A 23,155-nucleotide genomic window follows, 5' to 3' on the forward strand; every position below is an offset into this window, starting at 1 on the left:
CAGCTGTTGGTACAAGGTGAGGCTTCTGCCTTCCGTGGACACAGACCCTCTCGCACCTGTTTCCGCCCAGCACGCTGCTCTGCAGGTTTCCACACCTCTTCCAATCCAGCCTGGACCAGGGAGTGCTGAGGAGTTTACCCAAACCTGGACCCAGATGCAGCCAAACGCAGGCCCCACAGCCAGCCGGTGATGGGAAACAGCGTTTCTGGGGGACCTTCTGAGGGCAGGATGGCACCTTTGGGGTGCCGGTTGAGGACAAGGCTGTGGTGCCTGGTCGCTAACCTCGGAGCATGTGATGCCCTGAGACCTGGGATGCTCCAGGAGACAGAGGTGCAGGTCGGGCATGTTCTGACACCTTCCAGCACGTCCCGGCGTGGTCCGCATCTGTGACCACAGAGGTCTTCTTGACACTTCTTGGGATCAGAGCCCTGAGGCCCATGCATCCAGAAATGCCATTTAGAGATGTGGAAAATCCTTTTGACTCACAAAATCTGCCTTTGTCTCAGCAAGTGTCCCAGAGCCGTGGGGATGTAGCGGCCCTAGAATGGGAAGTGGAGCTCAGGAACCTTCAGAATTACTCGCCTTCCCCAAAGACACGGGGCCTGCCAGGAGGAGGGGCATGGGTCATAAAAGTGGGCCATGGCTACCCCAGGGTCAAGCAAGCTCGCCGTGTGCACTCGGGGAAGCAGACTGTGCGGATGCCCGCGGAGGAGCATGGGGGCCACTCTGCCTCCTGTTTCCTGGCACCCACACCGCTGGGGCTACTGCCTAAACAGTTCTCGAGGCAACCTCGGCTCCAGGTTCCAGCATGTGGCACCTTTGCCACTGTGCGGACACCATCCCCTCAGATGAAGCCAGCAAGGCCCAGGCAGTGTCAACCACCCCAGCTCCCAGAATCGCATCTGTCAGGCTGAGCCCCCTCTTGATTGAGGGCCCAGGGCCCTTGCGAGGATGTAGCTGAGCCCCAGTTGCATTTGCCTAGAGTGGTTCCTGCCTTCCAGGAGCTGCTCCCCGCCAGGGCTGGGCTTGGGTGCAGGCACTGGGGCTGCACATCCTGGGGTGATGCTACCAGTGAGGGTCCCCCCCAGGATCCCAGACGGCTGCCGTGGAGGCCACGGGCTCACACTTTCCTGCTTCCTCCTGCCTGCAGACCATGAGGACGCAGCAGCCACCCAGTGGGCCACACCCATGGGGATGAGGAGGGAGCCCAGCTGTGGGGACCATCCGAGGCTTCCAAAGTGCACCTGCTGCCGCCCAGAGGCCCCCCTAAGCTTGGGTGAGGGGCCACCCCTGCAGCCACTTCAAAGTCAGGACTTCAGCTTGCTCTCCTTTCAGAGGCCTGGTGGTGGGTGCAGGTCCACAGGCTTCTGGCCAGTGCCCTGGAGTCAAATATCCCCTTAGGACCCAGCACGTGTTAGGGACCTGGTAGAAAGCCGAGTGCTGCAGATGAACAGACACCCTGAGTCTCCTGCTGTGCACACAGGACTGTGTCCAGCAGTCGGGCTTGGCTTCCTGGGTCTCTCTCTGGAGCCCAAGTCCTTCTAAGTTTGGATCTTGATCCTGTTTTGGTTTCAAGGTTTGTAGTAAGCTAAATGGTGGCTTCTAAAGAGCTACATCTATGTCCTGATTCCTGGAATCCGAGAATATGACCTTATTTGGAAAAGAATCTCTGCATGTGGGGTAAAGTTAAAGATCTCCAGCTGACGTCACCCCAGTTTATCTGAGCGGGCTCTAAACCCACTGGCAAGTCAGAGACAGACGAGAAGAGAGGCACGCAGAGGAGGAGGCCCCTGAGGTTGAGAGGTGAAGCAGGCTGGGCTTCTGGGTGGGGTGGGGACTTGGATAACTTTTCTGTCTAGCTAAAGGATTGTAAACACACCAATCAGCGCTCTGTGTGTAGCTAAAGGTTTGTAAATGCACCAATCAGCACTCTGTAAAAACAGACCAATCAGCACTCTGTAAAATGAACCAATCAGTGCTCTGTAAAATGGACCAATCAACAGGATGTGGGCGGGGACAAATAAGGGAATAAAAGCTGGCCAACCCTCCCCACCGCCAAGTGGGCAGGCAGCAGACTGGGGCTGAGCTTCTGTGGTGTGGAAGCTTTGTTTTTGTTGTTTTGGTTTTTTTCCTTCACTTTTTGCAATAAATCTTGCTGCTGTTCACTCTTTGGGTGTGTGTCACCTTTAAGAGCTGTAAGACTCAGTGCAAAGGTCCGGGGTTTCATTCTTGAAGTCAGCCTAGACCAATGAACCTACTGGAAGGAACCGACTCTGGACACAGCCTGACCACTCCTGAGAAGAGGAGGGGCGGGTGCCGGCAGCTATCCCTGCTTCAGGGTCACTCAGGAACCAGGAGCCCAGCAACCAGCCCGACAAGAGAGACTGCTCCTTCTGCCACAACCTGCGGGACCCCCTGGGGTGTCTTTCACAGCACTGGTGTGGATGCCCTGATTCTTTATCACGGTGTGCCAGGCTCTGGGGAGCCGGTGCCAGGGGAGGGGCTGATCCGGGTGCCTGTGCTGGCTCCTCCCGTGCCAGCCAGACCATGGGTTCTGATGACGCACCTGGGCGAGCAGGGAGGGCCTGACCTGCAGAGGCCACCTCCAGGAAGAGGAGCCCTGGGCCCGAACCGTCCAGATGTGTGGCCCGAGGACAGCTGTGTGAAGCCCTGGGGCAGGCCCCGATGCTAAGTTCAGGATGAGACTGTGGACCTGAGTGGGGACCAGCTGGAGGGGACCAGGGTCATTCAGCGCCTGTTACAGGGAGGGATTGGATGTCCAGGCAGGCTGAGGAGTGGGAAGGTGTGTACAACGGGAAGGGAAGGTACAGTTGGGACTGAAGGCTGTCCCCTAGCAGTCGGGACCCTCTGGGGCTGGGTGGGGTGTATTTGACGTCCCTGGCAGGTGCCAAGCTGTAAGGAAACAAGGTGGGGAGACAGGCAGGCAGGGATGGAGTCCTGGCTCTCTGGGCCAAGGTTCTTTGTTGTTCGTGGTCTGATCCTTGTTCTTCGAGTCCTTGGTTTCGTGGGGCACAGACGGATGGGGCTACATAGGGAGTGGCTCCAGGTCGTTCCTGGGCTCCAGTGCTCTGGGAGGAGGGCACAGGTGGCCCCACCTGTGATTGGGGTATGAATCCTTGGAGTAGGGGCAGAGTGAGCTTGAGGGGGTGAGAACCAGGGGCTGCGGCGGCCTCACTGTGGCTGGGTGTGGCTCTGTGCACCCAGCTCTGGGCTGGGAAACACTCGCCATAGACACACGTGTGTCTGCATGTGTGTGCTGGTGTTGGAGTGTATGAGTACGTGTGTGTCCCGGTGTTGGTGTGAGCACGTGTCTGTGTGTCCTGGTGGTTAGTACATGTGTGTGTCCTGGTGTTGGTGTATGTGCACGTGTGTGTGTCCTGGTGTTGAGGTGTGTGCACATGTCTGCGTATCCTGGTGTTGGTGTCTGAGCACGTGTGTGCCTGCGTGTCCTGGTGTTGGGGTGTGAGCACGTCTGCGTATCCTGGTGTTGGTGTCTGAGCACATGTGTGCCTGCGTGTCCTGGTGTTGGGGTGTGAGCACGTCTGTGTCAGTCAAGTCGTATGTCTCAGTGGGTGTCAGGAGTCGTGATTTCTTGGAGCTGGGTCGGAAGGACAGTGGAGTGTTTCTCTCTATTGCACGGATGGTTCCTTGGGAGGACAAAGCTGCACAGCAGTGCCTGCAGGAGCGGAGATGGCCTTGAGTCTCCCTTATCCTGTGGCCTCTCCACAGGCTCCTCTTCCATGGGCTCTGAACCTTCCCATCAGCAGCTGTTTGCTTAAACACGGGATTCCCAGCCTGGATCGAGGGGCCATGTGCATCCGTGTCCTCTGCACCCGAGCCAGGCCTGGAGAGGGTGTGCTGCTTACCCCCACACCCCGCAGGGCCGATGAGGCCACCATTTCTGTGGGGAACTTACAGGATGAGCGGGGAGGGTGTGAGGGAAACAGGGAGTACATCCTGGATGTGGGGACGGTGTGGTCCAAGCTGGCACTGTCAAACTCATGAAAATATTTTTGGAAAACCCACCAGCTGTGAAACTGCACTCCTCTGAAAGAGACCTGGTGTGTTCCTGCCCTTACCAGGGTGACGCACTTCAGCAGAGCCTTCTGTAAACCCTGTGTGGGACGTTTGTCTTTCCAGGAACATTGTCACACTGTCACCACTCATGCACGCACCTGAAGCCACATGTGGCATCACTTTGCACATATCCACCCTTACAGAAACGGCACTGGGGGTAAGCACCGCCCTAGACTTGTTCTGGGGCTCTGTCTCCACAACCCTGTGGCCACTTCACCCCTGGGACCGGCATCATGTTATCTCCATGGCCACCCTGGATCCCAGGGCAGCAGGGCTGGGGGCGAGGGCTGCAGGTCACATCACCCACAGGTGAGCGCACCTGGGCTGGAGCCGGAGTGTTTAGTGTTGAGGCATTTGTCCAAGGCCATGGAAATGGAGCATGGTGGTTGTGTGTGGTTGACTTCCTGGGTCCCAGGAACTCCCTTTGCCTGTTGAGTCAAAATCTCACAGGCTCAGTTGCAAATGCACCTTTTCAGTTTCTTTACTAGGAAGGTTCTGGCTGGCCCCACAGTCTGTCCAGATGTTTCTCTTTTCATTTTCCATCATTTCCATCATTTTCCGTCTACTCATCCCCATCTTACAGATGAGCAAACCACGGCTTAGGAAGGTCAGTGTCTTTTGTTTGAGATGGAGTCTTGCCCTGTCACCCAGGCTGGGGTGCAGTGGTGAGATCTCGGCTCACTGCAACCTCCTCCTCCCAGGTTCAAGTAATTCTCCTACCTCAGCTTCCCGAGTTGCTGGGATTACAGGCACCCACCATACACCCGGCTAACTTTTGTGTTTTTAGTAGAGGCAGGGTTTCACCATGTTGGCCAGGCTGGTCTTAATCTTCTGACCTCAGGTGATCCACCCCCTTCGGCCTCCCAAAATGCTGGGATTACAGGTGTGAGCCACCGCACCCAGCTGAGGAAGGTCAGTGTCTTACTAGGGTCAGCCTAGGTGGTGTCAGGGCTCCGGGCTGAAGTTAGCAAGCATCCTTAAGTCCCACTCACTGGTGCACCTGAGCCTCAACTGTGAGCAGAGGGGAGCAGAAGGTTTCAAAGGCAGGCAGGAATTCCCCCACTGGGCAGCAAGGAGCTGGGCCAGCCCATCTTCCCCCTGAGGTGACTGAAGCCGCAGGGCTGAGGCTGCGCTGGGAGCTCTGGTGACTCCATTGGTGGGGACTGAAGTTAGATCTGATAGATGGTGCCTGTTAAAGCATCAGGGGTGTGCACTGTGGGGAGGCGGTGCCAGGGCCCCACTCCCCCAGCCGACCTCCTGACCTCTCTCCCTGCTGGTGCTGTGCAGGTGTCTAGCTTGAGTTCCCTTTATTGTGGCAAACATACACATTCTGCAACATTTACGGTTTTTACCACTTTGAAGTGTACAGTTCTGAGGCATTCAGCACGTCCACGCTGCTGTGCGGCCATCCCTGCCGTCCATCTCCTGTCTGCCCAACAGACCGCTGTCCCCATCACTCACTCCCCTCCCTCCCCAGCCTGCACCGCCGTCTACATTGGGTCTCTGGATCCGGCAACTCCGGGGACCTCCTAGGCGTGGGAGCGTACAGTCTTTGTCCTTCGTGACTGGCTGATTTCACTGAACGTCCTCAGCTGTCATCACACTGCCGCCTGTGTCAGAGTGTCCTTTTCTTTGAGATGAAGTCTCACTCTGTCGCCCAGGCTGGAGTGCAGTGGCACCATCTCGGCTCACGGCAGCCTCCACCTCCCGGGTTCAAGTGATTCTCCTGCCTCAGCCTCCCGAGTAGCTGGGATTACAGGTGCCCGCCACCACAACCGGCTAATTTTTGTGTTTTTAGTAGAGATGGGGTTTCACCATATTGGCCAGGCTGGTCTGGAACTCCTGGTAATCTGCCCACCTTGGCCTCCCAAAATGCTGGGGTTACAGGGGTGAGCCACTGCGCCCGGCCATGCCCTTTTTTAAGGCTGAACAATATCCTGCTATGTGGACAGACTCGTTTTGTTCATGGCTTTATCTGCTCACCACCTCTCGGGCTGATTCTGCCACCTCTCTGTTGTGGGTAGTGCAGCTGTAATCACAGGTGTGCAAATACCTGTTCGAGTCCCTGCTTTCAGTTATTTCTAGCACATATGCAGAAGTGAAATTGCTGGGTGGGAGGGTAATTCTATTAACTTTTTCAGGAACTGCCTTTCTCTTTTCTGCATTGACTGTCCCAATTTACACTCCCACCAGTAGAAGGGGCCGAATATTTTCACATCCTTGCAGCGTTCATTTTCTCGTGTTTTGATAGTAGCCATCTTCATGGGTGTTCAAGTTTTTTCTTTTTTTTAAATGGAATTTTGCTCTTGTTGCCTAGGCTGAAGTGAAATGGGATGATCTCAGCTCACTACAACCTCTGCCTCCCCGGTTCAAGTGATTCTCCTGCCTCAGCCTCCCGAATAGCTGGGATCACAGGCATGCACCACCACACCCAGCTAATTTTTGTATATTACTAGAGATGGGGTTTCACCATGTTGGCCAGGCTGGTCTCGAACTCCTGACCTCAGGTGATCTGCCCACCTCGGCCTCCCAAAGTACTGGGATTACAGTCGTGAGCCACCTCGCCCAGCCAAGTTTTTTAACCTACTAGAAACACATAGCTGTCCCAGAATTGCAGGGCTGGAGCTGGGAGAGTCACCCAGTTCTCCCACAACAGGAGAACCGGCTTTTAAAGGGGAGGCTGGGCTTGTTCTACACTCTGGCTGTCTGGGCTGGGTCTGGGGTGGGCGAGGGAGTCTGGCTGGGCTGAGCAGGCTTGTGGGCACCATCAAGCCCTGTCTCTCCACGGTGCGCATGCCAGGAAGTTCAGGGAGGAAGGCCGAGCAGCGGTTAGAACGAGAGCCCACTCCCCCCTCCAGCTGCAGCTCCATACAACCTTGTTTGCTGTTGCTGCCTCGGTTCGTCGGGGAAATAACTTGGCTCCCTGGATTACTCGGAAAGTTATTTACAGGGTCTGAGAACCCCGGGGGGTTCCTGCGCTGCCCCTAACCTCAGCCTCTGAGATTCAGCATCAGATGTTCGTACCCTGAAACTCCACACACAAAGCTGATGAAGTTCTCACCGAGGGGCACACGTCCAGCTTCCCATCTCTGATGGTGCTTTGGGGTGATCCCAGCAAGCACGCCGGCCAGCAAGCGTCCAGCAGCAGCCACAGGGCCTACGAGTATTTGGGGGGGTTCTCTCCACCCACAGTCAACCCCAAACAGCGCTGTGCAGGGTCCCCCTTGCCTCTCTTGCCTTAAGTCTTGTTGATGGAAAGAACAGGCGCCTCATGGCCCTGACCCCACCTCGCCCAGCCATCTCCCCCAGGACCAGCAGGGCAGGGTTCTCAGGGAGCCGTGTGCATCTGAACATCCTCCACTCCGGGAGGAGGTGGGGCTGGCGGGATTCAAGCTCAGGTCTGAAGATCCTGAGGAGGCTGGGGGGTTGGGGGAGCTCTTGCCCGCATGCGTGGCCCCTAACCACCAGCCCAGCACAGGGGCACCTGGTTAAATTTGTTTCAAATTAACACAAATAATTCTTAGTAGAAGCAGCTGGGTGCGGTGGCTCATGTCTGTAATCTCAGCACTTTGGGAAGCCAAGCCTGGCAGATCGCTTGAAGTTGGGAGTTCGAGACCATCCTGGCCAACGTGTTGAAACCCTGTCTACAAAAATTAGCCGGGCGTGGTGGCACATGCCTGTAATCCCAGCTACTCGGGAGGCTGAGGCAGGAGAATCGCTTGAACCCAGGAGGCAGCGGTTGCAGTGAGCCGTGATCGCGCCATTGCACTCCAGCCTAGATGACAGAGCAAGACTCTGTCTCAGAGAGAAATAAATTCTTAGTAGAAGCAGTATTTGGGCCACACTATATCAAAATAAAATTCATCATGTATCTGAAATTTGTGGTGGGTCGAGTGCCCGTGTCTTCTCCAGCAGCCCCGGCCAGGTCCTTTGGCCGTGGTGGGAGCTGACACCGGAATGGTCCGGAAAGCCAGGGGTCCTCATGCACCAGGGAACCCTGGAAGGAAAGGGACAGAAAACAGCCTGGGTTTTAGTTCAAAAAAGAAAAAAACTGTTAACCAGAAAGGGGCCCCAATCCAGATGACCCCCAAGGGAAGGTTCTTGGACCTCACAAGAAAGAATTGGAGGCTAGTCCACAGAGTGAAAGCAAGTTTGTTAAAGTGAAGGGATGAAGAATGGCTGCCCGACCAAGGACGCTGTTACTTCCTGATTATGCGCTGAACAAGGGGTAGATTATTCATGAATTTTCCGGGAAAAGGGTGCGCAATTCCCAGAACTGTGGGCTTCTCCCCTTTTTCGGCCATAGAGGATAGCTTCCCGATGTTGCCGTGGCCTCTGTAAACTGCCATCGTGCTGGTAGGAGTGTCTCTTAGATGCTAATGCGTTCTAATCAGCATGTAGTGAGCAGTGAGGATGACCAGAGGTCACTGGCCTGCCGCCTTGGTTTGGTGGGTACTGGGTATTGGACGACTTCCTGACCACAACCTGTTTTATCAGTAAGGTCTTAGTGACCTGCCTCTTGTGCCGACGTCCCGTCTCACCCTGTGACTGAGAATCCCAAAACTCCTGGGACTGCAGCACAGCAGGTCTCAGCCTCCTCAGACCCAGCCCCTGTTCAAGATGGAGTCACTCTGGTTCAAATGCCCCTGACGGAACCAGCGGCAGTGAACTTTGCCGTGTACACAGCCAGGGTGCTGGGCCCCACCTGGGAATCTGCTTCTGGGGGGTGTCGCCCCACCTCGCGGGAGGATCAGCTTACTCACTGAGCCTTTCCACAGCACAGGCCACAAAGGGAGCCCCTTTCCCGTGTCCTGGACGAGGGTCTGGGAACCCACCCCAGACAAGCCATTGCTGGGCAAGGCTCTGGGGGTTGGCCTGACTCAGGGTCTCAGTCCCAGCAGCCATTCCAGGGTGGATTCTGGAGGGCCCAAGGGGGGCAGCCCTAGCCCCTGGTTAGGGACCCGGAGAGGTGAGGTGAGGCCCCCAACACCAAGCAGGAGAGGTGGTCCCGGCAGGTTGCCTGGAGCACACCCTCTGGGGAGGTCCTCAGGGCTTGTGTTGACCACCAGGGCCAGTGCCTGCTTCCAACAGCATGGCGGACGTGCAGGACTGTGCGCCCCAGGTGCTAGGATTGTGTAGAATCCTGAGTTTCTGGAACCATCTGCCTGTTGCACCAACACTGGCTCCTTCCCCCATGCCCTTCAGCTGCTGCTGAGGCGGAGGTGCCCCAAGGAGGGGCCCAGGAATCCCCCGTGCCAGTGGTGCCAGGCCCCAGCCTCCGGGTGCCTATCGACAAGGAGCAGGACAGCCAGGAGGGACCGTGTCCCTGCACATCCCCGTGGGTCCCAGCGTGTCCCCTTACAATCGGGGACGTCCCTGTGAGTCCCTGTGTGTCTCTGTGAATACGGGCGCTGAGCTCTGAGTCTCTGTTTTGCTCTGATTCAGGCCTCCATCCCCCAGTCCCGGCCTTGCTCCCGCCCCCAGCCCTCACCCTGAAAACACTGCCCCTCCCTGACCTCCCAGGGCCCCTGGCAGCCCTCAGACCACCCTCTGAGGTGAGGTTCCGTCCGGCACCCCCAGGCTGCTCCAGTGCTGTCCCCAGGGCTCACTGCCTGAGCTGCCTCCCTGCTCAGACCAGCCCAGCCACTCCCCTTGGCCTTCCGGAAGGAGATCACATGGGCCGTGCTGAGCTCAGCTGCCTCCTCTACCCGCTTCTGCCACCCTCCTGCCGCCCTCCGCCCACCTGCATGTGCTGTGCTTCCCTGGCAGGGGCTCCGTGCACCTGTCCAGGTGTGTCTGCTGGAAGCTCCCACTGCTCCCTCTGGGCAGGCACAGGTAAGAGTGCAGCACGCCCTCCCTCCCTGCTGCCCCCGCCCCGGCTAAGGAGGTGAGGGGACACGCGTGCGCAGCTGCCCCGGCTGAGGAGGTGAGGGGACACACGTGCGCAGCCGCCCCGGCTAAGGAGGTGAGGGGACACGTGTGAGCAGCCGCGGGCAGGGCTGTAGGAGGCCCCAAGTGGCCTCTCCTGGGTGGGGTGGGGGCGGGCTTTTGCTCAGCCTCTCTTCCTCTCACAGTTCAAGCTCTGGGAGGGCCATGTCTTTGCTCCCCGCCCAGATGCAGATGCAGGTGCACCCTGGGTCCTCCCGTCCTCACTGGGCATCGAGCCGAGACAGGAGGTGCCTGCCCAGGTCCCTTGTCCTGAGAGTGCCTCCTCCCAGCCAGCCTTGCCCGGTAGGGTCCTGCAGGTTACGACTGAAGCAAGTGCTGTGGCTTCTAGAAGATTCTGGAGAGTCCTGGGCTGCCCATGAGGCCACTTGATGGGAGCAGTGGAAAAGGGGCCCCCACAGTTAAGACTCCTGTAACCAGACGGGTGCAATTCTGGGTGATTTTCCGCAGATTTTCTGAACCACATCCAGAAGTAAAGTCATGGAGGTGATATCAAAGCTTCTTGGGTATTTAAACTTCCTCTTTCAGGGGAAAACGCAGAGGTAGCTTTGGCTGCCCCAGCTGGCGAGGGCATCCCTTGAGCTCTGACCCCTGACCCACAGGCTCCTCACCTGGGAGTCAGGTGACAGCTTCACGCCCAGGACACAATGGGCTGTAAGGTTTCCAGCTCTGACGGCAGCAGGGCGTTCTTTTCCTCTTGAATCACCAGGTTTCAGGTCAGCAGTGTCAAGAGCCCGGCTCCAAGGTGCCTCTGCACGTTATCTCAGCTGGGATCTTTTCTTCCTGTTTAATCATGTCCAGAAATTACATCCCACCAGGGTGACCGCTGTGACTTTCTCTGTGAAACAGTGGGTGCCCTGGCTGTTCTCGTGTTCATCTGCGTGAGGGCTTTGGAAGCCTTGCCAGGGATGCCTGAGCAAGCGCGTCTCTCGGGGGCTGGCTAATGCCCCAGCTGGGCTCCTGGAGCCACCCTCCACCCTGTCTCCCAGGACGCTGTGGTTTCCCTGGTCCTGGTCCTGGACATCACAGGAAGGCTGAGGGGGCCAGGAGGGGAGGGCGCCTGGTTCTGTCCCTTACGCCAGGGGAAGCCTGGAACTTTCTCTGGCCCTCGTGGGCCTGGGGTCCCCTGGGACACTCCTGGTGGCCCTGTGACCACCTCCTTGCCTTGGGTAGCTGCTGAGGCTCTGTGAGACTGGACCTTGGAGGTGGGGGTGTTACCTGAACGTCCTGCCCACCTCCGACTTTCACTTGGAGCCAGGAGGTGTTGATCCCTGCAGCAGCTCAGCCTTTGGGAATGGACAGAGGGGCCGGCAGCAGTGGCCGCTGGCTGAGGGAGGCCTCTTGGAGGGGTGTCCTCGTGTGTCAAGGAGAGATGTGGCTGTCCCCGTGGCGAGGCAGGCCCTGGGCAGCAGCTGTGACCGAGGTTTGAGGAGAGGGGCTTCTAGAGGCCATCATACTTGGGATCCCAGCGGTACCCCCAAGCCTTGCAGGGGGTGGTGGGGTATGCTTGGCCATCAGGGAAAGCTGAAAGCAGAACCCAGCAGAAGGCGTGTTTGACGTGCGTGGGGATGGAGCACGTGGCAGGGAGCGGCGTGACTGAGGGTTCAGCTTGTGTGGTAGATGGTGGGAGTGGGTCTGGTTTCTGCATGTGTGTGCACATACGTGTGTATGCAAACATGTGATCCGTTCTAGGAAAAGGCTGGGAGCCATGTAGAGACCAGGCAGACTTGGGGCCACTCCCATTGGTGTGCACACATGCACACACACACATACATGCACACATGCTCTGCTGCAGCCTGTCAGGACTGGTAGTCACAGGGCAGACCCGATGCCCATGGGCCACCAGGTCTGTATCAGTCTCACTGGCCACCGCACCTGCTGAGCCTGTTATTTATCAAATATTTACTGAGCCCCAGCGGTCTCGGTGTGTTGGGGCTGGGCAGCACCTTTCCTCCCTATGAGAAGACGAATTCTAGAACCTTCCATCAACCACATGAGGAAGGAAACCCCTGTTGGAGGCTCCATCTGTACTGAGGTATGCTCCAAGGTCCCTGGGTCGGCATGAGATGTCCTGTCCTGCCTCCATGCATTGCTGCTGGCTTTTGTTAGTCTGAGTCCGACTTTACTTCCTGGAGCGAGGCCACCAGTTTCCGCTGGGCCTGACTGCCCCGTGAGAGCTCCAGTCCTGGGATTGGGATCTTGTGCTGCAGATCAGCGGGAGTTTACCTGGCAGCTGGGATCCAGCAACCCTGATCCCACCAGAGCTGGCGCGGACTTCCTGCCAGGTTGAGACCACAGGTGCAGGGTGGGGGGTGTGGTTCCTCAGGCACCCATCTCCCAGCCACGCCCACTCCCGGCCTTCCTTAAGCACGAGATCTGTTTCCTAAGTGAACTTGCCCCAGTGCATGGCGTGAGAAGCTAAATGACACACATCCTACATTCACTGGTTCTGGAATAACCAGAGATCACGCGCCTGTCACCACCTCCCAGATGAAAACCAGGACGTCGCAGCCCTGAAGAATCTGAGCCACTCTTGGGACACTTTCCTGGGGTGTGGGCGTCTCATCATGCTTTATCTTCCCTTCCTTGGTGACAAGTGCTAATTTGATAACAGGAGTTGTGCAAGATTACTTGTTTTTTAAAATTCCCTGGAAGACTTCAATGTAACTGGTATTATTTCTTCCTTCAGTGTTTGGAGGAGTTTACCAGTGAGTCTGTCTGACCCTGAAGGTTTTATGTGGAGAAGGGGGGCAAGGTTAAATCAAGGATTTAATGTCTTCATGAGACATAGTACTATTCAGAGCTTCTGTTTCTTTTTGTATGGATTTTGGTAGGTTTTGTTTCCCAGAGAATTTGTCTATTTTGTCTCCACTTACAAGATCATTATCACGGAGTTATTTGTGGTGTTTTTATATCCATCAGTTTCCTGGGACTGCTGTGATCACCACACACTGTGACTTCACAGATATGCCTTCTCTCTCAGCGATGGAGAAACGAAATCTGAAGTCCAGGTGTGGGCAAGGCTGCACGCCCTCTGGAGGTTCTAAAAGAGGGTCCTGGGCCGGGTGCGGTGGCTCAAGCCTGTAATCCCAGCACTTTGGGAGGCCGAGACGGGCGGATCACGAGGTCAGGAGATCAAGACCATCCTGGCTAACACGGTGAAACCCCGTCTCTAGGCCGGGCGCGGTGGCTCAAGCCTGTAATCCTAGCACTTTGGGAGGCCGAGACGGGCGGATCACGAGGTCAGGAGATCGAGACCATCCTGGCTAACATGGTGAAACCCCGTCTCTACTAAAAAATACAAAAAACTAGCCGGGCGCGGTGGCGGGCGCCTGTAGTCCCAGCTACTCGGGAGGCTGAGGCAGGAGAATGGCGTGAACCCGGGAGGCGGAGCTTGCAGTGAGCTGAGATCGGGCCACTGCACTCCAGCCTGGGCGACAGAGCGAGACTCCGTCTCAAAAAAAAAAAAAAAAAAAAAAAAAAAAAAAAAAAAAAAAAAAAAAAAAAAAAAAAGAAACCCCGTCTCTACTAAAAAATATGCAAAAAACTAGCCGGGCGAGGTGGCAGGCGCCTGTAGTCCCAGCTACTTGGGAGGCTGAGGCAGGAGAATGGCGTAAACCCAGGAGGCGGAGCTTGCAGTGAGCTGAGATCCGGTCACTGTACTCCAGCCTGGGCGACAGAGCAAGACTCCGTCTCAAAAAAAAAAAGAAAGAGCGTCCTTCCTTCCCCTTCCAGCTTCTGTGGCTCCAGGCATCCCTGGGTCTGTGGCCCCATCACCCCAGCCTCTGCCTCTGTCTCTGTGGCCCCTGCCCTTTGCCTCTCCTCTGTGGACTCAAACCTCTCCATATAAGGACATCAGTCGGTCAGGCGTGGTGGCTCATGCCTATAATGCCAGCACTTTGGGAGGCAGAGGCGGGTGGATCACGAAGTCAAGAGATTGAGCCCATCGTGGCCTACATGGTGAAACCCTGTCTCTACTAAAAATTCAAAAATTAGCTGGGCGTGGTGGCACGCGCCTGTAGTCCCAGCTACTTGGGAGGCTGAGGCAGGAGAATCACTTGAACCTGGGAGGTGGAGGTCGCAGTGAGCCGAGATCATGCTACTGCACTCCAGCCTGGCGACAAAGTGAGACTCCATCTCAAAAAAAAAAGACATCAGTCATTGGATTGAGAGCCCACCTACTCCAGGATGACCTCATCTTCACGATGCCATCCCATCTGCAAGGACCTACCACCCAGTCAGGGCCATTCACAGGTACCCGTGTTAGAACTTCAACATACCCTTCTGGGGGAGCCCAGCTCAACCCACTCCACTACTTTATACTTTTGCAGGATCTGCAGCGGTGACTCTTCCCTTAAGCACAGTTTCAGCTGCATCTTACGGTTTCGATAGGTTGTATTTTCATTATAATTTAGTTCAACAGGAAACCAAATACCGCATGTTCTTACTTACAAGTGGGAGCTAAACGATGAGAACCCATGGACACGTAGAGGGGAACAACCCTGGGGCCCACGTGAAGGCAGAGGGTGGGAGGAGGGAGAAGATCAGGAAAGATAACTAATGGGTACTGAGTTTAATACCCGGGCGATGAAATAATCTGTACAACAAACCCCCGTGACACAAATGTACCCATGTAATAAACGTGCATATGTACCCCTGAAACTTAAAAGTTACAAAACAAAACAAAAACAAATCAGAAGAGAAAAACTAAACACTTCAAAATGGTTTTTTTTGTTTTTTTTTTTTTTTGTTTGTTTGTTTGTTTTTTTTGAGACGGAGTCTTGCTCTGTCACCCGGGCTGGAGTGCAGTGGCCGAATGTCAGCTCACTGCAAGCTCCGCCTCCCGGGTTTACGCCATTCTCTTGCCTCAGCCTCCCGAGTAGCTGGGACTACAGGCGCCCGCCACCTCGCCCGGCTAATTTTTTGTATTTTTAGTAGAGACGGGGTTTCACCGTGTTAGCCAGGATGGTCTCGATCTCCTGACCTTGTGATCCGCCCATCTCGGCCTCCCAAAGTGCTGGGATTACAGGCTTGAGCCACCGCGCCCGGCCCAAAATGTTTTAAAACGTGAGTAACATCTCGGCCAGGCGCGGGATTACAGACGTGATTACAGATCACGTCTGTAATCCCAGCACTTTGGGAGGCCGAGGCAGATTACCTGAGCTCAGGAGTTCAAGACCAGCCTGGCCAACATGGTGAAACCCTGTCTCTACTGAAAATACAAAAAATTAGCCGGGCGTGGTGGCCCATGCCTGTAATCCCAGCTATCAGCAACTTGAGAGGCTGAGACACAAGAATCACTTGAACCTGGGAGGTGGAGGCTGCAGTGAGCTGAGATCACACCACTGCACTCCAGCCTGGAGTGAGACTCTGTTTCAAAAAATAATAAATAAAATAAAATAAAAAGAATAAGTGAATTCATGGGTTAATATTGTGTAAATATACTATGTGTATATTGCTAAAAATTAGCTTAATAACATGGGTGATTTTTTGGAAACATTAACAATTAAATTAATGAAGATATGACAACGCAGGTAGACAGGCTGGAGTGCAGATAGGCTGGAGTGCAATGATGTGATCTCAGCTCACTGCAACTTCCGCCTCCTGGGTTCAAGTGATTCTCCTGTCTCAGCCTCCCAAGTAGCTGAGATTACAGGCACATGCCACCATACCTGGCTAATTTTTGTATATTTAGTAGAGGTGGGGTTTCGTCATGTTGACCAGGCTGATCTCAAACTCCTGACCTCAGGTGATCCGCCCACCTCGGCCTCCCAAAGTGCTGAGATGACAGGCCTGAGCCACTGCGCCGGGCCCAGGTAGACATTTTAACCATATTTGATATATTTCATATTTTACCATTTGTCCAAAGTAATTGGGATCCAATTAGTCAAAGTTATCAATAAATTAGAAGAGTCTCCCACCCTAGATAAACTTTCCAAAACCACTGAGATCGGGGCATTTTCCTCAGTACAATTTCTAACGTGCTGACGTGACTGCAGATTCGATGAAAATACTAATATACCATTAATATGTTATTTAGCATGAAAATACTAAAATAAACTTTAAAAGTGTGCCGTTTGACTTCACTTGTTTTTACCCATGAAGTGATGTTTCTATGAAAGTCTTAGAATTAAAAAGAATTCACACACACACACACTTTAGTTTAAAACATTATCTCATTCCAATCATGGCTCACTCTTCAGCACGTGGGTTTCTCGATGTGCTGCAGTTTCCCAGGCCCTAGGGGATTTTCCGTTATCTTTCCGTGGCTGCTCTGTGCTGCGTTCCCAGCTGTCAGAGCTCCTCTCCCAATCCCGTGGTGCGGAGTACAGGCTGGGCAGTGGTTGGGTGTATTTCCACGTAGCTCACCATTAGGTCAGTCTTGCTCATGTGTTGTTCAAATCTTCTTTATCTCCAGTGATTTGTTTTACCAGTTACGGGGCGAGGTATCTTGAAATCTCTAGCTGTTCCCTGGAGCAGTATCTGCTTCTCCTCCACTTCTCTGGTTTTTGCCGAAGTGGGGCCGTCATCAGGGCGTGAGATTCGAGGCCTGGTCTGCCACCTCGGTTCTCCGGTTAGCGCAAGCATGGGTGTCTTTTCTCTTGATTATTTTGGATTAAACACTTTTTTTATTACTCCGTTTTCTCCCTGTGTTTACTTGCTAGCTGTGTGTTCTGCTGTTCTCACGGTCATTGCCCCAGCGTCTGCCCTGCACAGACGCCCTTGATGGTCCAGGTCCACTGCGGTCAGGGACTCCAGGGCCTCCCTCCCCCGTGCTGAACACTGAGGGTTTAATGCATCCAGCACCGCAAGGCTCTTCACCTGCCCCGCCAGTCCGTGTTCTCTGAGCTCTGGATTTCAGTGTTTCCACCAGGAACCATTTTCCTTCCACTTGGGATAAATCCTCACAGTCGTCGTTTGTCTGGAAATGTCTTGATTTTGCCTTCATTTTTGAAGGTAGTGTTTGCTGGCACAGAGGTGGAGGCTGCAGCTGTTTCTCTGTACTTTGGAAGCACCCTCCCTCCCACGGTCTTCTGTCCTCTGTGTTCTCTCTGACCACTGCACGCAGCTACTCCCTCATGGCCAGGCGCTGGAGTTGCAAATCTTTTTGGTTTTTGTTTTTTAAATGTGCATTCCTTTTCTCCTCGAAAGCACAGTGAGGGATTAGGTGGTCTTTAAAATACTTTTCTCTTGGCTTGTGGGCGCTGATCTCTATGCTGAAGATCTCTGGCCTGTGAAGTGTGTCCCTTAGGACAGATCTAGCTGTTGCTAGTTGTTGGGGCAGATTGACTTGCTGTCAGCTGTGGGTTTTGCATTGCGAGGTCCATGGAGGTTGCTGTCCTTCAAAAGCAATCAAAACTTATTTTTAAAATGTATTTTTAACTTATCGCCCTGAGAAAATAGAAATTAATGACTTGCAGTATTTGTACAGATAAGTCATTCTCTGTTGAGAGCGATGAATTTAGCAGCGTATTAGCCAGACTGTTCTCGTGATGTAAGCCAAATATTTAAGGTTTCAATGAGGCAATTAGACCAAGCGAGTTATCTCAGAAACTTAATCAAACATGTTTCCTCTTCTCTCTTCTCTTAATGAAACAAACGAAGAAAGTCAAGAAAGAGAGGTGGATTTGGATTCAGTTTGCCAAGCAAAATCTGAAGCTTAAACCTTGAGGATATGCTGCACCAGTTTGCAACACTGTTTGATGGAGGCCCTGAGTCCGGCTCCTTGGCCGATACACACGACATGTGTCCTCCAAGACCAGGACACTCAGAGAAGCTGACCGTGGCCCCCGGCCCCTTGGCGGGGAACGTCCACTCCTGTGCGACGGTCTCTGGCCGGCCTCGTTGCCTTGCTGAGCGGCTGCGCCTCAGTGGGCTGCGGGCCAGGCTGGGCAGCTTTATTCATTTATCTGGGGGCCTTTGGCAGGGGGGAGGCTGGACAGCTTAACTCATTTATCTGGGGGTTCTTTTGCCAGGAACCCCAGATGTGGGCTCTCATGCGCCTCTAGGAGCTGGTGGTGTTACCCGGCAGGGCTGTGCTTGCAGGTGCTGGGACCCAAGGGTTCGAGGGCCCAGGAGTGGACCCCTCCCCTCCTCGGAACCGGGGTCCCTGTGACCACTCCTGCTCTGCACACCCAGTATGCCTCTCTGTGCGGCTCCCAGAACCCACTTCCCCAGAGGGAATGTGAACCCAGAGCAAGCCACTGCCTCCCTGGGGCCTCACAGAGTGACCTTGGGCACAGGCCACCCGAGACCTTATCCGAACCACGTGTAAAAATAGGACAGAAATCACTGCCGGGAGCCAGAACGTGCCCTGCTTATCTTGGGCAGTGGCAGCGGCTCAGCCAGAACGATTACGAGGTATTTTTGGCCAGATGATGCTGGTGTAGCCACCCCAGATAACAGGACAGAGGAGCGTCGGCAGAAGGTCAGGCCTCACGCCCCCAGGCAGCCACGGCGACGCCCCCAGTTCCTCCCAGAGGGCTCGTGCGTGCGCACGTGGGGTGCTTCACACATTTTACACATTTTCATTTTTACTTAGATATATACCTTTGAAGTTGTTAGCCAGTACTCTACATAGGGGGAATAGCAACCCTCGTGCCCATCTGTGCATGAGTGGGTGAACAAAACACGGCCCGTCCACGCAGTGGACACTTGACAGCCAAGAAAAGGAAGGAGATGCTGGCACGGGTTACAGCACGCAGGAGCTGTGTGGATGTCGTGCCGCGGGGCCCTGTCTGATCCCCTCCTGGGAAGTCCCTGGAGTTCCCAGATCTGTAGGGACCAAACACAGAATGGCAGGTGCCAGGCTGGGGAGAGGCCTTCAGTCTGGGAGGGCTCTGGAGACTGTCGGTGAAGGCGGACGCACAGCTGTGGGAATGTTTCTTCCGTCGGACACTTAAAGATGGTGAAAATGGCAATTTTACATAATATTTGACTACAATTAAATGGATTTTTTTAGAAAAAGGAAAAAGCAAAGTTAAAACTAATAAACATTTTTACCGGTTATCTGAGCTGGTGTTGAGAATCCAAACCCCTTGAGGTGCCAAGTGCAGTGGCAGGGGCTGTGCTAGGCAGCCAGGATTTTCATCCCCACACTGCCCGGATGCTGGTGAGATTCTGACACCCCCAAATCCCGCCTGTGGAATGCATTGTGCGGGGAGGTGCAGCGGCTGTGGGCATCTGGCCAGCACCCCGTGGTGTCCCCGGCACACTGCCGATGGCGAGCGTCCCCGGGCGAGGTGGCGTCTGCACGTGCTCCTCCATGTTAGTTCGTCTTGGCCCTCTCGTCCAAAAGCTCAGCGAGACACCCGCACACCTCCCACAGCCCTGGAAGAAGCCACTAGAACCAGCCTTGGTACCTGCGAGGCTGCAGGGCCGGCGCATTTGATGTTATGAGCACAGTTGTTTGCCGTTGTCTGGGTCCCCCACGCTCCCTGATTTTTCATTGGCTCCATTAGAAGTGGGTGAGGCCAGGTCCTCTGCGGCCTGTGTCAGGTCCAGGTTTTCTCCTTCCTCCTGGACTCATTCGAATTTCCTGGCAGGAGGCATCTCCCAGTCTAGAGAGACCTTTCACGCCCAAGGACGGCTTCGTCGACTTCGCATTTGGCCAACAGCTCATCTGTGTCTGGCGAGGGTGTGGGTCTGGGTCACGCCTGTTTTTGGTGAATCCCTGGCGCTGCTGTCGGGAATACTCTTCTGCCGGGTCTGCATGGCTGCCAGGCCCGCCCACGACGTTCTCAGACCGCACTGAAACGCTTCCCCCTGTGGGGTTTTCTTATCTCTCTGTTCGAGGGGCTGAGGCCTATGGACTCCCCATCATGTAACCGTCCAGTGGGTTCGCCTTGCCCGCTGCCCAGACAGAGCTGATTGATCAAGACAGGGGAATTACAGTGGAGAAAGAGTGATTCACACAGAGCCGGCTATGCGGAGACTGGAGTTTCATTATCACTGAAATCGGTCTCCCCACGCATTCAGGATCAGGTTGTTGTTGTTATTGTTGTTTATTTCTGAGACGGAGTCTCGCTCTGTCACCCAGGCTGGAGTGCAGTGGCGGGATCTCAGCTCACTGCAAGCTCCACCTCCCGGGTTCACGCCATTCTCCTACCTCAGCCTCCCAAGTAGCTGGGACTACAGGAGCCCGCCACTACGCCCGGCTAACTTTTTGTATTTTTAGTAGAGACGGGGTTTCACCGCGTTCGCCAGGATGGTCTCGATCTCCTGACCTCGTGATCCACCCGCTTTGGCCTCCCATGGTGCTGGGATTACAGGCTTGAGCCACATGTGCCTGGCTGGGATCCGTTTTTAAGGATAGCTTAGTGCGTGGGGAAGCCAGTGAGCCAGGAGTGCTGATTGATCAGGTCAGAGATGAACTCACAGGGAACTGAAGCTGTCCTTCTGCGCTGACTCAGTTCCTGGTGGGGTCACAAGATCAGATGAGCCAGTCTGTTAATCTGGGTGGTGCCAGCTGATCCATCTAGTGCAACAAGGGTCTGCAAAACAGCTCAAGCATTGATTTTAGGAGCAGTTTAGGGAGGGTCAGAATCTTGTAGCCTCCAGCTACATGACTCCCAAACCACAATTTCTTTAATCTTGCGGCTAATTTGTTAATCCTACAAAGGCAGTCAAGTCCTCGGGCAAGAAGGAGGTTTATTTTAACTGTAAACTAAGTTCCTCCCAAAGTTAGTTCAGCCTACGCCCAGGAAGGAACAAGGACAGCTTGGAGGTTAGAACCAAGATGGGAGTCAGGTCGGATCACTTCCACCAACGGTGATAATTTTGCAGACTTGGTTTCACTAGTTGCTCTGTTGCTCCATCACAGGCTGGCAGGAACCCCTTCCCTGGCTGCCTCCCCAGTGAAGGCTGTGCCCCCACCCCTGCAGACCAGGCCCAGCTCACCCCAGCCTGCTCAGCAGCCCTGCCATGCTCAGCAGCCCCTCACAGCACGCCCCCCACCAGCCTCCTGGCCCATCCCTTTGGCTCTGGGGTTTGAGCAGGACCCTCTGCGGCTCTGAGACACAGCCAGCAGATCCCTGATCTCATGCTGTTGCTGGGGTTGGGGGCGTCACTGACAAGGGCTGGCCTCGTCCTCCATACCCAGTTCTTTATGACGTCTGAGAGAGGATTGGCCACACGTGTCCTGGGCTCTGCTTCCCTTTCTCAAGGGCTGTGTCTGCCAGGTTGGGAGGTTCTGAGCCCATCTGGACCCTGGCGCGGCCTTTCCCCCTGAGATGACAGCGAACATTTGCCCACGGTTTACTGTAAAGAAGTCACCTGTGGAGCAGGAACGAGAGCTGGCAGGGGTGGGTGGGCTTCTGGGCAGCTTGGACTTCAGAGGAAATGCAAACCTTCCCTGTGTCCGCAGCTCACAGGCGTCCGTGTGAGATTCTGAGTAACATTACGTGAGTAACACTTTGAGAGAAGGAAAGCCGCACACGTGGTCTAAAAATCCTGGAGCCTCCTGAGTGAGGGGCAGAGTGTGTCGGCCTTGTCCACGGAATCTTCCAGAGGGAACTTGAGTGAAGACTCAGTGTCCGTGAATTACAGGACTGAGAGCTTTGTCGCTCAAGCTTGACCTTCTGTTGGCGTCACTTACAGTCTCAGACACAGATGGTCTCAGAGGAGCTCTGTGCAGGGGGAGGCCCCATCTGTTCCCAGATTCAGCTCCATGGGATGTGCCCCTGCCCAGCAGGCATAGGAGCCGGGAGGCTCAGGACTCAGGCCCCATGTACCCGGCCACTGTGCAGACAGGCTCCCCAGCACCAGCTGAGCCAGGCCCACCATCCACCAGGCCCAGGGGCCCCACCCTGAGCAAGCCGGGGGTGCAGAGGGTGGGGGCAGCTTGTGGTGCCTGCCTGGGAAGAACCAGGCATTGTTTGCAGAACCCTCGGGACAGGGCTCATCTTCCGGGGAGATGCGGCCGTGGGCCTGGGGCTGTGGCTGGGGTCTTCTATCATGGCTATCTACCACAGCTCCCTTCAAGCCCCCACAGGTGGTGGCGGATGTGGGGTTTTAGGGCCACCCTGGCCATGGGCAGAATTCTCAGCCCTGGTGGGACTCCTGGGCAGGGAGAGTGCAGGTCCCACAGGCGGCTGGAGCCTTTGCTTCCTCCGCTGGTGTCCACACACCCCACTCTGCCAGGAGAGGCTCAACATACTTAAAAAAAAAAAAAAGTTTTGTTTTTTAAAAATACCTTTAGCCTTGGGTAACTGGGGCCTCCCTTCCCTCTCCCCTGCCCGCTTCCCCTTCACCCTTCTCCTGCTGCTTTTTTCTCCTCTCTCTTCTACTCTGCCCCTCTCCTCCCTTCCCACCTCTTTTCTTTCCCTTCACCCTTCTCCTGCTTCTCCTTTCTCCCCTCTCTTCTACTCTGCCCTACTCCCTCTCTCCCCCTACTCACCATGGGTACCAGGCCAACAGGCAAGCACCTGGGTGGGTGCCCAGCCCTGCCAGGCAGAAGGCGGGTGGCTTTCTGGTAAGAAGGAGTGTGGGGTCTCCAGGGCCAGCCTCCTCCAGGTGTCCCCTTCCCTGGACACGGAGCTCTTCACGGACGCTCTGCCCGCTGACCCCACCTACATCCTTCAGCCCTGGAGGTGCGCCCTGCCTGATACCCAACAGCAGGTTCCCAGCCCAAAAGGATGCAGATGGCACACCAGGAGATGAGCCCCCCCACCCTAACAGGAAAGCAGATGTGGACTGGGGGGACCCGTGGACCTGGGGAGAAGCTCCGTGTGCAGAGGCACACAGACACCTGGAGGCAGCCTGCACCTGGTGAGAGCCCTCCCAGGCCACAGCCCTGATTCCAAGCCATGGGCACAAGCAGCCTCCTGACTTGGAAGCTGGCATTGAGCATCCATCCTAATCAATTAGAAACTCCACGCCAGGGTGGCAGGCAGCAGGGACTGTTCTGAGAATCTACAAACAGAATGTAACCACCATCGGCCACCTTCTGCACTAAATCCTAGGGTTCCCCTGGCTGTGTCCTGCACACGGCCAAGAGGCCATCTCAGACGACCAGGCTCACATCATAAGGACGTGAGATTGCCTTTGAAGAGGCTCCGCTGGGCAAAGCTGGACACCAATGCTTGGAAAGGGCACTAATGGTGATCGACTG

The 23,155-nt window shown here is 55.2% G+C and overlaps 1 protein-coding gene across 3 annotated transcripts in view; it reads left to right on the forward strand.

Annotated features, from left to right (window-relative positions):
• Positions 1–23,155, forward strand: part of SLC12A7 (solute carrier family 12 member 7) — a 101,644-nt gene that overhangs the window by 16,247 nt on the left and 62,242 nt on the right. Inside the window, exon 1 of one of the 3 annotated variants that reach the window (XM_073014851.1) lies at positions 9,759–9,933. The exons of the other annotated variants lie outside the window; for them this stretch is intronic. Coding sequence (XP_072870952.1) covers positions 9,774–9,933 — 160 coding nt within the window. The 5' untranslated portion in view covers positions 9,759–9,773. Of the gene's footprint in view, positions 1–9,758; positions 9,934–23,155 lie in introns of those variants that run through there. 3 annotated transcript variants of the gene reach the window in all.

Source organism: Chlorocebus sabaeus, chromosome 4, assembly GCF_047675955.1.
Source record: "Chlorocebus sabaeus isolate Y175 chromosome 4, mChlSab1.0.hap1, whole genome shotgun sequence".
Lineage (NCBI taxonomy): Eukaryota > Metazoa > Chordata > Mammalia > Primates > Cercopithecidae > Chlorocebus > Chlorocebus sabaeus.